This window comes from Ovis aries, chromosome 7 (assembly GCF_016772045.2).
Source record: "Ovis aries strain OAR_USU_Benz2616 breed Rambouillet chromosome 7, ARS-UI_Ramb_v3.0, whole genome shotgun sequence".
In the NCBI taxonomy this organism is placed as follows: domain Eukaryota; kingdom Metazoa; phylum Chordata; class Mammalia; order Artiodactyla; family Bovidae; genus Ovis; species Ovis aries.
Genome location: NC_056060.1, coordinates 68,832,792 through 68,847,517, shown reverse-complemented (window position 1 = coordinate 68,847,517; position 14,726 = coordinate 68,832,792). Strand labels below are relative to the sequence as shown.

Below are 14,726 nucleotides of genomic sequence, written 5' to 3'. Positions count from 1 at the left end.
TATCTTCTCCCAATCTGTAGCTTGTCTTCTCCTTCGGAGAATGGCATTGAAACCTGTATACTATCATGTAAGAATCAAATCGCCAGTCTATGTCCAATGCAGGATACAGCATGCTTGGGGCTGGTGCATGGTGATGACCCAGAGAGATGTTATGGGGAGGGAGGAGGGGGGGGGGTTCATGTTTGGGAACGCATGTACACCCGTGGTGGATTCATGCCAATGTATGGCAAAACCAATACAGTATTGTAAAGTAAAATAAAGTAAAAATAAAAATTAAAAAAAAAGAAAAAAACAAAAAAAAACAGTGTGTCTTAAAGCAAAGTTCTTAATTTTTGATAAGACCAGTTTATTAATTTTTTCTTTCATAGACAGAGTTTTTGGTGCCATTTTTGCCTAGCCCAAGGCCACAAACAACTTTTATTTTATTACAGAAGTGACTAACAGATATTTATTCATTATTAGTTTTTTCCTGATCTTTATTTGGTCATAGGTCATTAATATTAAACCCTACATAACAGTGTATTCCATAAACAATCTTTATCTTATACATTTTTGGCTTTCATCTGCAACACCTTGCAATGCTATATAATACCATACCATGACTATTTATTGAATAAATTAATCCACAATGAGAAACATTGTAATAGCATTGTAATTAAATGCTATTGCATTTAATTGAACATGAGCAATGTTTGGGAACGCATGTAAGAATTTAAAGATTTTAAAATTAAAAAAATAAAAAACTAAAAAAAAAAATTTAACATGAGCATTCTTTTTTTTCACATCTTGGAGAGTATCCTATTTTTTCAGTACACAAGAATTCACGAATTGTAATATAATAAATATTTACTGAATACCTATTATGCACAAACTACTAAGCTAGTTATTGCATGGGAATATAGAACATAGCTATCTACCTAGGTAACAGGCATTTTTATATACATTATTTCTAATTTTTAATTTAAAGACAAGGAAATTAAGGCTTAGAAATAAGCTATGTATGTATTCAAGGTCCCAGCTAGAAGTTGGATAAGCTAAGATTTATAGCCAAGTTTGAGTCAGTTAAAAAAGAAAAAAGGAGGCATGATTCGAGGCTGTCTGATTCCAGAGACTGTGCTCTTGATAGTGTACCATGCTAAGGCAATACTGTTACCATTCTGATTTAAGTAAAGTACAAGTACTTAATTGGGTACCTGAGGAAAGTCTTCAGTGGCTTCTGATAATTTAACATCACTTTCTTGTGCTGTCAGAAGTGTCGTGGGAAGAGTAACAGGAGGATCTGGCTGCAGCTCCAATTCTCCCAAACTCATTGGACCATGACTAGCACATAAATCTTCATAAACAGCATCTGCTATCAAATAAGTAAACAAAAAGTTAAAACAAACTATTTCTTAAAGGAAGAAAAATTGGTTAAAATTACCAATATTTCTCACCTGCTGAATTAGAAATAGAAATACGTCAACAGAAAATGCCTGTCACCAAGCCTTCATTGCAATTAAAACCAAAGCTCAGAGCAAATTCAAAAAGTACCTATGTTCAAACATATCTATGGATTATTCTAGGGTTCCAGTCAGCAAGTTGTTTATGCAGCCCCCACACAACACCCACTCTTACATACCAACTCCCAACCCTCCAGAATACCTTTTCGGTCAATAAAAGTCAATAGAATACTTTCTATCTAAAATGTAATCTTAAAGCAAAGGACAATTTCCTGACTAGAAAATGTTGACATTGCTTAGCTCTGCTCTGTAGATATTTTTCTTCAAACAATCAAGCTCCTCTTTTCCTCATCCAAATGACATCTCAATCAAATCAATAAAAAGAAGACAATATGAACAGAAACAAGTATTTATCTAATAACATCACTGTACATTTATACTGCACTTTAAACTCCAAGCACTTTCACATACATGATCTCATTTAATCTGAATCTCACAATCATTCTATAAGGTAAGGAGATCAGATAATTTTATCATTGTCTTTCACTGACAAAGCTAAGGCTCAGGAAAGTTAACCAATTGTTCAAAAATCAGAATTCTAGTTAAGAGGTGTATAGGAACTAAAATCCTCATCTTTCAACTCCTACTCACTGTTCCTTATTTCACATTCTTGCTAAATTATTTCTCAGAAAATTCTGTTTTTCCTAATTAATGGCCATCTTTTAAATACAGCACAGTATGGTCTATCTCATTTTAATCAACAGAAATAGACCTGAAGCTCTATACATAAACTAAATTGTTTCAAATGAAATGATACTTTAAGACCCCACAGATATTATGTTCTACTTACAGGTAGTCTGTTGAAAATTTCTTAGGTATAGTAAATAATCACTCTCTATTTTTTTATATTAATCTGTATTTTTAGATAAGTGAAAGTTGCTCAGTTGTGTCTGTCTCTTTGCAACCCCATGGACTGTATACAGTTCATGGAATTCTCCAGGGCAAAATACTGGAGTGGGTACCTTTTTCCCTTTGTTGGGATCTTCCCCACCCAGGGATTGAATCCAGGTCTCCCACATTGCAGGCAGATTCTTTACCAGCTGAGCCACAGTAAGTTTTACATAAAGTTATAAGAAAAACATAACCTGACAGGGGAAGAACTTAAGTAGGTAATTCACAGAAGAGCAAATCCAAATAATCATCAAATATAAACTCACCAGGAGTCAGTCATATGTTTATACTTTAATTGACAAAAATAAAAAAGATAATAAAAATAATATCTGGCAGGGATACAGGGGAAAGGTTGTAATATATTACTGATAAAGATAAATTAGTTTAAACCTTTAAGACAGCAACTTGGCATATCTATTTTAAAATTTAAACTATATTTTCCCCTGGACCTGTTATTTCTGGGAATCTACTCCCTAAATATAAAATGCAGCAATATGTTAGGCTATGTTGTTGTTGTTGTTAGTGGCTCAGTTGCGTCCGACTCTTTGTGACCCCGTGGACTGTAGCCTGCCAGGCTGCTCTGTCCATGGCATTCCCCAGGCAAGAATACTGGAGGGGGTTGACATTTCCTTCTCCAATGTGAGGCTATACATGACTGAATATTTACTCTAGCATTGTTTATAGTGGGGGGAAATGGTAATAAAGTAAACATTCATCAACAGAGCAATGACTGAAAAAATTACTGGAAATCCACACTGAAAGGTTTTATGCAGTCCATCAAAAGAATGAATTTAAGTAATACCAGTTGACCTGGAGTAATTTCCATAGGGTTTCCTGGGTGAAAACAAAATGCACGATATAATCTCAACTTGAAAAATGACAACAAATATACACACACCGTATGTACCTATCATATATAAATTATATGCAGAAGGGAAAAAAACCTAAAAGGCTACATATCAGAATCTTAACATGTGTTACCTGAGATAAGGCATAAAGTGGGACAGGAAAAAATGTGAGGAGGAGGGGTAGATGAAGAACATTCAAAAAAAAAAGAATCTATACTTTAAAGTAATATATAATATAATCACATTTTATTTTTATATAAAATGATATGTGGCTGACACATGAGTGTAATGAAAAAAATTAGTTACAAAGACAAGATAGACTGTGATAAAAGAAAAAAATTATATGTAGAAACCCAGAAAGTGTATAAACAAACATCTCCCAAAAGCATTAAAAGCGCATAATAACTCTCCGCTCATAAAACACTCTATCACTTAACCTTTATTTACTGACTATGCTACATTCTCTGCTAGATGACAGAGCTATGACAGCAGACAAGATAAAGTCCCCACTCTCAAGTGAGATTACAAATCAGTGTGCTAAGAGCAACATTAGGCAGCTGACATTAGAGGACTACACAGAGAGAATATCTGACGGTATCGAACTCAGTGATAAGGGGTCAGGCAAGGAGTCCATGGCAGCAATGACAACAATGTTGCTTTAGCTATGTCACTTCTAAAAACTACACTCATTGAGTATAATATGTTAGTTATCCCTTTTTAAGAGGGATGCTCAAAGGATTATTCCATTCAAGTCAAATTTAATTAATTATAATTTGAAATCCCTCATTTTATTTTTCTAGAATACTATTGCTTTGAAAAAGCAGTCTGCTTGAATCGCCAGTGCCAGCAGCAGCTTCGGTTCTTGCATGTCTAGTAAGTTATTCCATTTGTATGAAACCCAAAGGCACCTCAAATTCCACTCATTCTTATTTCCTCCTAATTCTATCTCTCCTCCATACCTCCTCTCTCCCTCAGTGAACGGAGATACCAACTATCTAATCATTCTAGCCAGAAACCTGGAGATTTCTTAGACCTTCTCTTCTTTTGCATTTCTCATATCCAAACTAAGTCTTGTCTACTCTCCTTCTCAAATGTCTACCAAATCTCCTTTTTTATACTTTCCTGCTTCTCAATAATGACTCACCAAGTTTACTATAACTGTCTCAGCTAGAGGCTCCTTGCCTCCAGCCTTAATTCTCTCCAATCTACCGGTCATACTGCACCTCACATATTCTTGCCAAATAAAAGGCAAATTTGATCATTTCACTCATTTATATACAATCCTTAATGGATCTGTGGATATTATAAAGCATTCAGAATTGATAGAAATTCACAAATGACTTTCCCATGGGAATAAATATAAAGCAAGATTGGAATTATTTTCCATTTTGCACACAAATAAATCTCTACTATCTTACAGTAAATCCAAAAACCACTGGATATTATCATCTATATCTACCTGGTTTCTGCTAACTGGTCCAACTTCATTACATCCTAAGCTTTAAATCAGTAACAAAGTACTTACATATCCCTGCTTAAGTTTCTTTGTCCTTTCAACTTCTCCCCTTCTCTTATTACGTATTCTGCCATGAAGGTTTCTCCTACACTTACTACACAGCAAATGCCTATTCATCACTGAGAACTCATTTCAAGTAAGCTCCTCACATATAATGTCTTTCTTGATTGCCCTCCCCAGATACAATTGACCTGTACCCCCAACCCTATTTGGACTGCTTTACCACAATAACTATTGCATGTTTTTGGTTTCTCATATACTATCTCTACTAGAGAAAAAATTCACTAAGAATAAGGCGTTATCACGTTTTATGTTCCTACCACTTAGAATGGAAGCAATCAAAAAATATTTTCTGAATAAGTAAATGAACAAACTGGAACATGTTTATCACATTTCATAGTCTGCCTAATTCCTCTAATATTCAGTTTCGCATTGGCTCTTCCAGGAAACCTCCTCTGAGCCCTCATGTGTGGGTTATTCCTCCTCTGTGCTCCCAGAGCAGCCTGTGTTGTGGCATTAATCAACAATATTATAACTGTTGTCTCACATTATCCTACATGAGTTTGTAAACTTCCTAGACAGCAGACAGCTATTACCTCTGCTTCTCAAAACCCTTATTTAGTGCATGCAGGTATTTAGTGCATTTTCTGAGTAAATGAAGAGTTATAATTGGTAGTAAATCTCAGACTCCTCAGAGTTTGTTCAAAATACTAGTTCACATTTTAGGGTTCTTAAAACAATTCTTCAAACCTTATTTAGCATCTTTTTGTTATTCAACCCAACCTGAGAGCCTCAGAATTAGAAACAGTGGTATAGGACTATGAGTTGCAAATAGGATACTTTCTGAAAATGAGCAGAAGTGGGGACAGGCGAGGTAAGAACAGATGAGCCTCTGTAAACAAAACTATTAGAAATCAACATGAAAGGCATGAGATTAGACAGTAGCAGAAATAATGATACATGGGACTCATTCTTCTACAATAACCATGATGCAACATTCAGAAAACGAAGATCATGGCATCTGGTCCCATCACTTCATGGGAAATAGATGGGAAACAGTGGAAACAGTGTCAGACTTTATTTTTGGGGGCTCCAAAATCACTGCAGATGGTGACTGCAGCCATGAAATTAAAAGACGCATACTCCTTGGAAGAAAAGTTATGACCAACCTAGATAGTATATTCAAAAGCAGAGACATTCCTTTGCCGACTAAGGTGCGTCTAGTCAAGGCTATGGTTTTTCCTGTGGTCATGTATGGATGTGAGAGTTAGACTGTGAAGAAGGCTGAGCGCTGAAGAATTGATGCGTTTGAACTGTGGTATTGCAGAAGACTCTTGAGAGTCCCTTGGACTGCAAGGAGATCCAACCAGTCCATTCTGAAGGAGATCAACCCTGGGATTTCTTTGGAAGGAATGATGCTAAAGTTGAAGCTCCAGTACTTTGACCACCTCATGCGAAGAGTTGACTCATTGGAAAAGACTCTGATGCTGGGAGGGATTGGGGGCAGGAGAAGAAGGGGACAACCGAGGATGAGATGGCTGGATGGCATCACTGACTCGATGTTCATGAGTCTGAGTGAACTCCGGGAGATGGTGATGGACAGGGAGGCCTGGCGTGCTGCAATTCATGGGGTCGCAAAGAGTTGGACACGACTGAGTGACTGAAATGAACTGAACTGAACAAAATACTTAAAACAAGAGGGACAAACTAGTCCTCTATAGGTACCTTTTTTTAAGGCAACTGTGTTTAATTTCTGGTTCTATTAAATGCATTTGAGAAGTTATTTTTACCTTCTCCAAAACAGTATCATGTGTCAAGCATAGTGCTAACTACTTTATATACAAGAGCTGACTCATTTGAAAAGACCCTGATGCTGGGAAAGATTGAGGGCAGGAGGAGAAGGGGACGATGGAGGATGAGATGGTTGGATGGCATCACTGACTCAATGGACATGGGTTTGGGAAGACTCCAGGAGTTGGTGATGGACAGGGAAGCCTGGCGTGCTGCGGTTCATGGGGTCACAAAGAGTCGGACATGACTGAGCGACTGAACTGACTGACTGACCTCTAATAACCTTATGAGGCAGATACTATTTGTGATAAGCAGCTTCCACTATGGCCCCCTAACAATTTTCTCCTGGTATTCAGATCTTTCTGTAATTCCCTGCTATATTATTCCAGGATTGGTCTTTGCTATTAACTGAATGTGGCAGAAGTGATGACATGTCACTTCTGACTTTAGGTCATAAAAGACACCATGGGCTTCCATCTTGGGTGCTCACTGTGTCTCAGATCATCCACTCTGGGAAAAGTGAACTGCTATGTCATGAGCAGCGTAACAGTAAGGCTCACGTGGTAAGGAACTGGGGCATCTTGCCAACAGTCATGTGAATGAGCTTGGAAAGCAGATCCTCCAGCCCCAGCTGAAGTCCTCAGATGATGGCAGCTCCAGCCAACAGATTAACTACACCCCATGAGAGAGCCTGGGAACCACGCAGCTACGCCACTCCTAGATTCCTGGTTTTCAAAACTGTGAGAGATAATAAATACTTCCTGTCTTCATCTGCTAAACTTTGGGGTAATTTATTACATGGAAATAGATAACTAGTACATTAATATTATCTCTACTTGATAGATGAAGAAACTTGGGCTCAGAAGATTAAGTTACTTGCCCAAAAATACAGATCTGGAATTCGAAATGATTTCCGAAACTTCAAAAGCTCAAGCTCTTAGCCACTCTGTTATACTGACTCATCTACATACTTAATCTAATGCCACATTCAGTTCAGTTCAGTCACTCAGTCATGTCCGACTGTTTGCGACCCCATGAACTACAGCATACCAGGCTTCCCTGTCTATCACCAACTCCCGGAGTCCACCAAAACCCATGTTCATTAAGTTGGTGATGCCGTCTAATCACCTCATCCTCTGCTGTCCCCTTCTCCTTCTGCCCTCAATCTTTCCCAGCATAAGGGTCTTTTCAAAGGCGTCAGCTATTTACATCAGGTGGCCAAAATATTGGAGTTTCAGCTTCAACATCGGTCCTTCCAATGAACACTCAGGACTGATGATCTTTAGGATGGACTGGTTGCATCACCTTGCAGTCCAAGGGACTCTCAAGAGTCTGCTCCAAAAGCATCAACTCTGTGGCGCTCAGCTTTCTCTATAGTCCAATTCTCACATCCATACATGACCACTGGAAAAACCATAGCCTTGACTAGATGGGCCTTTATTGACAGAGTAATGTCTCTGCTTTTTAATATGCTGTCTAGGTTGATCATAACTTTCCTTCCAAGGAATAAGCATCTTTTAATTTCATGGCTGCAATCATCATCTGCAATGATTTTGGAGCCCCCCAAAATAAAATCAGCCACTGTTTCCACTGTTTCCCCATCTAATTTGCCATGAAATTATTATTGTTTTCAATTCAATTAAATAAATATCTACAGAGTACCTACAATTAAAAATGTACTGGTCTGTAGGTAACCAGCTAGATGATACCATGAGGGGGGGCTGAATAGGATACATCTTAATGGATTTTATTCTGTAACAATTCAGTAAGTACCTCTTTGTTCACAAGTACCAAGCAGCTCTCAAGTGATCTGTGAGAGCCATCTAGTGTCGATTCTATTTAATCACAATCTGCACAGTTAGCTGGATACAGATATAGAAGTCGTATTTTATACTACTTTGAACCCTAATTTAAAATACTGAAACATGTATAATATCATATAAGAAACAAATCGCCAGTCCAGGTTCGATACAGGATGCTTGGGGCTGGTGCACTGGGATGACCCGGAGGGATGGTACAGGGAGGGAAGTGGGAGGGGGGTTCAGGATGGGGAACACACGCATGCCCGTGGCAGATTCATGTTGATGTGTGGCAGAACCAATAGAATATTGTAAAGTAATTAGCCTCCAATTAAAATAAATAAATTTAAATTAAATAAATAAATAAAATTAATACTCTTACTAGTGCATAAAATAAATAATTCAAATCTTAATTTATTTATTCCCATGGAAAATTCAGTCTTGAGGGCCTCTCATTTCTGAACAATAAGGTGGAAAGCTTAATATAAAACTGACAGTCTAAATACTCTATACCAATGTATTTCTTTCTGATTTCTGGCAAATCTGCATGAGTTCAGAAGTTCTTTTCATTTAAGAGACTGCAATAATAAACATGAGATTATCAATAAATGAGAATACAGTTGATCCTCATTACTCTGAAGATTTCATTTCTACAAATCCACCTGATAAAATTTACTTGCAACCCTGAAATCGACACTCACAGCACATGCAACTTGTGGACACGCATGCATGCATACAGCAATGAAAACCTGAATCACCCTACACACAACTCAGCAGATGACGCTGAACACAGGCTGCTCTGCTTTCTTATCAGCTCTTATACTGTGAACAAGTATCTTTTTTGCTATCTATTTAGTGACAGGTTTTCCACATTCTTATATGTTTTGTTGGTGATTTTGCTCTTTAAAATGGCCCCAAAACATAGTGCAGAAGTGCTCTTTAGTGTTCCAAAGTGCAAAAAGCTTTGATGGGCCTTATAGAAAAAACATATGTGATAGGTAAGTTTCATTCAGGAATGAGTTATAGTGCTGTTGCTCATGAGAATCAGTGTTAATGAATCAACAGAGTATATTAAATAAGTGCCTTTAAATAGAAATATACATAAAGCAAGGTTATATATTGTCAAAAATGTTGTATATATATTAATAATAAATATAAATATAATATACAGGCTCATAGGAACCTAACCCAGTATTTCCTCTAGGAAGAGTGGCTCACTATTTCCAAATTCAGTGTTTGTGGTGTCTCTATTATAGGACCTAATGAGAATCAACTATCATATACCAGAAACTGATATTCTCTATTCTACTCTCATTCTCAAACTGTTACAGCAAAAAGTTTAGTTAACAAAGTTTCAAAATAACACTGAGTGCACTGAGTTCTGAGTCAGAAATTCCTACAGCATAAAAAGTGAACTTCTACAGTATTACCTAATTAAACATTGTCCTACACATGATGTTATGTGAGTTTTCATGTGCTAGTTCTTTTTCCCAATATACATTAAACTAAATAATATCACTACTAAAAATCTTAAGTAGACATACATATATTACCAAAACTATCTCATGCCCCACCCAGAGATTCATGTACCAACACTGTTATATGAATCACATTTGGGGAAACATTGCTATATATAGAAAAAGTCACTATCAAACTTTTCAATTGTGAATACCCTTTTAAATAAAGAAGGTTTGCAAGCTTCCACCTGAAAACAGTTATGCTTTTCTTAATTCAGAGTAGGAACACTACTATAAATGATAAAACAAAAAGGAATACAGCATTCGACATGAAAACAGTACAAAGAGAGTGTGATGGGATTCAAAGTAAATATTCTAACACACTACATCAGGAAGGAGTATTCTGGCGAATACCTGCAACCGTGTCACACTGCTGAGATGATGGCTTCAGAGCACATTTTGCATCTGAGGACTCGGCCCTAGCCACAGGCAGCTGCACGTGCGCGGAAAGTCCCATGAAGACGCTCTCTGCTGCTGCTGCTGGCAGCCTCTGTCCTTCACTAAGCTCACCCACACTGTTTTCCAAGTCCTGTAAAAAGTAGAAACCATTGTTATAAACATCACATTAAAATCAAGTCAAAACAAAAAATATCTGTCAAATGGATCAGGATGCAGACCACCTGATTGAAAAGTATTTTAGAAAGTGCTTTTCAAGCCACATACACATTACATGAAAGTTAGTTTAATAAGATACCTAAGTGTAGGCTTTGCTTTTCTTATGAAGTATTTCTTCTGAAGTTAAATACCCATTATCTGTTTATTCAACCTCCAAATTAGACAGCAATAAAACACACCAGGAATTTTTTATTATTTATAACACTAAATGCTGGCACACAACCTAAACTGCTTATACAGTTTAAAATAGGAAAATAGAAAATTTACCTCTTGTTCTTTCTGAATGAAAATCAGCTAAAGTTGTTAGAATGAAGTTTATAATGAAACACTTGCTGAAAATGTACAAAAAGTACAAATATGCTTCTTTACCAAATATATAAAGTAAAAACTTTAAAAATGATGTGTTAAAATTCTGTGTTAAAAACTAGATGACCTAATCACAAGCACATGTTGTGACTTGGAGATATTCTAATTAATGAGTTTACTAATCAAGAACTGAATAAAAATTCCACTATATGAACGCTCTCATATTTTTTATTTAAAAGGAGTTTAATTTCAACCACGGGTTTTTTAAAAAAAAAAAAAAACTAGAATATATGAAGAAATCACTGCTGAAACATCTTTGATGACTGTTGACTACAAAATAAAATCTAACTGCTTGGCTCATCATTCACAATTTTCTACAATTTACCCTAACTATCCTCTACAGATTTATAGCTCCCCTTATTCTGTAATCTGACTTTTCTTAAAGAATATCAATGGCTCAACATCCTTTAAACAGGAAAAGACTGTTTTTTAATTAATATGAAACCCTTGGAGATTCTTGGGCAGAGTATAGGATGATGGCAGACACGTTTTCCTTAGAAATATTTCACAGGACCTGTATTACTCTACCGCTACCATATAAATGCTGTGCAATACACAGTACCTTCTCTTTGATGAACATTTTCAAGGGTACTTGTAACTGCTAAATTACCTAACACCTTAATACTCTGTGGAAGATTTAGCTTCCCTATTCACACAACGCTGTAATACCGCATAAACATTTATCATTTTTATGTCATACTCAAATCTCGGACTCACGTCAACTCTGTTAGTTTATCTATAATCTACAGTAGTACACCTAGCCCATCCACATAAACGCACAAAATGCAGTCCTGTACTCAGACTGCTCTCACTGACCAGATGCTCCCTCTGGGCAAAGAGTAGCAACAAAGAATGGCTACTATTTTCTTACCAAAGCAGTATTTTAACTCACAAATATATCATTATTACTAGTTCTTATTACAAACAAATGTTTAAAACATAGGAGAACACATTTAATGTCAATCACTGTTAATCAGACTGGCAAAAATTTAAGATTAAAAATACATAATGAGGTGTCAGAATCTCATAAAGTTGAAAAGCAGTGCTTTAGATTCTGTTTAAATTATAAATGCCTGTGCCTTCTGAGTAAGTTCCACCCTTTGTTATCTTCTATCAGTTCAGTTCAGTTCAGTCACCCAGTCGTGTCCGACTCTTTGTGACCCCATGGACTGCAGCATGCCAGGCCTCCCTGTCCATCACCAATTCCTGGAGCTTACTCAAACTCATGTCCATAGAGTCAGTGATGCCATCCAACCATCTCATCTGTCGTCCCTTTCTCCTCCTGCCTTCAATCTTTCCCAGCATCAGGGTCTTTTCAAATGAGTTGGTTCTTCATATCAGGTGGCCAAAGTATTAGAACTTTAGCTTCAGCATCAGTCCTTCCCATGAATATTCAGGACTGATTTCCTTTAGGATTGACTGGTTTAATCTCCTTGCAGTCCAAGGGACTCTCAAGAGTCTTCTCCAACACCACAGCATCAGTTCTTCGGTGCTCAGCTTTCTATATAGTCCAAAATTCACATCCATACACGACCACTGGAAAAACCTAGCTTTGACTAGACAGACCTTTGTTGGTAACATAATGTCTCTGCTTTTTAATATGCTGTCTAGGTTGGTCATAGCTTTCCTTCCAAGGAGCAAGTGTCTTTTAATTTCATGGCTGCAGTCACCATCTGCAGTGATTTTGGAGCTCTCCAAAATTAAGTCTCTCACTGCTTCCATTGTTTTCCCATCTATTTGCCATGAAGTGATGGGATTGATTGCCATGATCTGAGTTTTCTGAATGTTGAGTTTTAAGCCACCTTTTTCACTCTCCTCTTTCACCTTCATCAAGAGGCTCTTTAGTTCCTCTTTGCTTTCTGGCATAAGGTTGGTGTCACCTGCATATCTGAGGTTACTGATATTTCTCCTGACAATCTTGATTCCAGTTTGTGCTTTATCCAGCTTGGCATTTCACCTGATGTACTCTTCATGTAAGTTAAATAAGTAGGGTGACAATATATAGCCTTGATGTACTCCTTTCCCAATTTGGAACCAGTCTATTGGTCCATGTCCAGTTCTAACTGTTGCTTCTTGACCTGCATACAGATTTCTCAGGATGCGGGTAAGGTGGTCTGGTAGAGAGGCAATTTCTCATGGTACAATAAAAGGATTTTATTCTTTTCATAGTTTGGAGAGAGAAAAATGGCAATCAGCCTAAAAATTCTTCAGTAGGAGAATAAACTAGGGCATACTACATGGTAGATAAAAAGGATATGGTATGTCTTTTAGGATTTAGTTAAATTTTAAGAATCAGATGGCAGAATAACACATATACATACCTCAAAATTATCCACACATGAGCATACACACACACACGGGCAAATGTTTAGATGCTTAGAAAAAATCTGGAAAGGATAATCTTCCAAGTTCTGGGCTTCTGGTCTAGCCAAGATGACACACTAACAAAGGCTGCCAGCTCCCTGTCCCCAAAAGTGCGGGAGTAACTACAGAAGTGAGAAGCAGCCATGGATTCTGAGAATTAAGTAAAAACTGTTAAAAAAAAAAAACACTGGGAAAGACCAACTGGTAGCTTGACCTGGTGTGTGTGGGGGAAAAAGGGCTGCAACTGGTGGAGGAAGGTGGCTACAGGGGGCGCAGTGAGAAGAATGACTGATATAAAGAGCTGCTGTCATTTCCTCTTTGCCTCATTAACTGGAAATCATCACTGCTTACACCTTAACCATAAAGATCTTGGCAACAATCTGGGCTGCAGATACTAGTGCCCCAGAGTAATGATGTCAGGGAGCATGAAGGCCCAGCTGGGGTGAAAAGTGACAGGTGACATCTGACCAGGAACCCATGGGCATTCACTCCTCACTCTGTCCCCCTTTGAGCCCGAGGACAGGAATACAAAACCTCTCAAAGAAACTTCTTCCTAAGGGTTTTAAAGACATAACAACCCGCAGAAGAATTGAATGGCAGAGTATCAGCAAACAGCCATCAGGTCACCATCAGGAGTGGCTCTGTGCTGCCTGAGAAGCCCTTTCCTGGGGCTCATCGCCTCGTCTCTTCTTCTGTTCACTTAAACAGACCGTGGCCTGATTTTAGTCCTTACCCAACACTAACTCTCAGACAGAAGATCTTATCCTACTGCCCCCACCCTGGCCCTGGAACATGAGTTCATGTAACAAAAGAAACAAATTATTCACAGAGTAAATGTTTAAAGAAAAAGTGAAAAATATTAACCATATACACATACACACACACAAAAGGAATAAAGAAAAATACTAACAATGTGAAGGGAAAGATCATTAAAAAAAGACACAAGTGAGAATATCCAATATAAATAATATAGAAGTCAGATAAACAGTAGGTAAAGAACAAATTAGTGGTTGGCAGATCAGATTGAAGAACTCTCCAAGAAGAGAGTAAAAAAGAATGAGGAGATAGAAAATCTAATATACAAACAGAAGCAGAAGTATTAATACCTGGAAATAAGTTTTAGCCAGAGAGGGAAAAAGACGAGAGGAAGAAAAAAACTGAAAGAGTAGTAGAGATAAATTTCCCAGCATTAAAAAGATGGAAAAGTCTGAGAACAGAATGAATAAATGGACTGATATTGGTGGTGGTGGTGGTGGTGGTTAGCTGTCCCGTTGTGTCCAACTGTTTTGTGACCCCACAGACTGTAGCCTGCCAGTCTCCTCTCTCCATGGGATTTCCCAGGCAAGGATACTGGAGTGGGTTGCCATTTCCTTTCTCTCAAGCATTTTCCCAACCCAGGGATCCAACCTGCAGTGTAGGTGGACTCTTTACCACTGAGCCACTGGAAAAGCCCAAACAATATTACTGATTTCCCAAAAGAAGGAAACAGGGATTAAGTTAGTGGAATTTTTAAATTATGC

The 14,726-nt window shown here is 37.6% G+C and overlaps 1 protein-coding gene across 10 annotated transcripts in view; it reads right to left on the bottom strand.

Moving 5' to 3' along the window:
* The window catches only part of KIAA0586 (KIAA0586 ortholog), a 138,530-nt gene that overhangs the window by 40,641 nt on the left and 83,163 nt on the right, over positions 1 to 14,726 (bottom strand). For 6 of the 10 annotated variants that reach the window (XM_012181727.3, XM_012181729.3, XM_042252573.1 and 3 more), the window contains 2 exons: positions 10,216 to 10,390; positions 1,194 to 1,351 (listed from right to left, as the gene is read on the bottom strand). In XM_012181727.3, coding sequence (XP_012037117.2) covers positions 1,194 to 1,351; positions 10,216 to 10,390 — 333 coding nt within the window. The remainder of the gene's footprint in view (positions 1 to 1,193; positions 1,352 to 10,215; positions 10,391 to 14,726) is intronic. The other 4 variants (XM_012181728.4, XM_027971899.2, XM_060418103.1 and 1 more) reach the window with 1 other exon arrangement.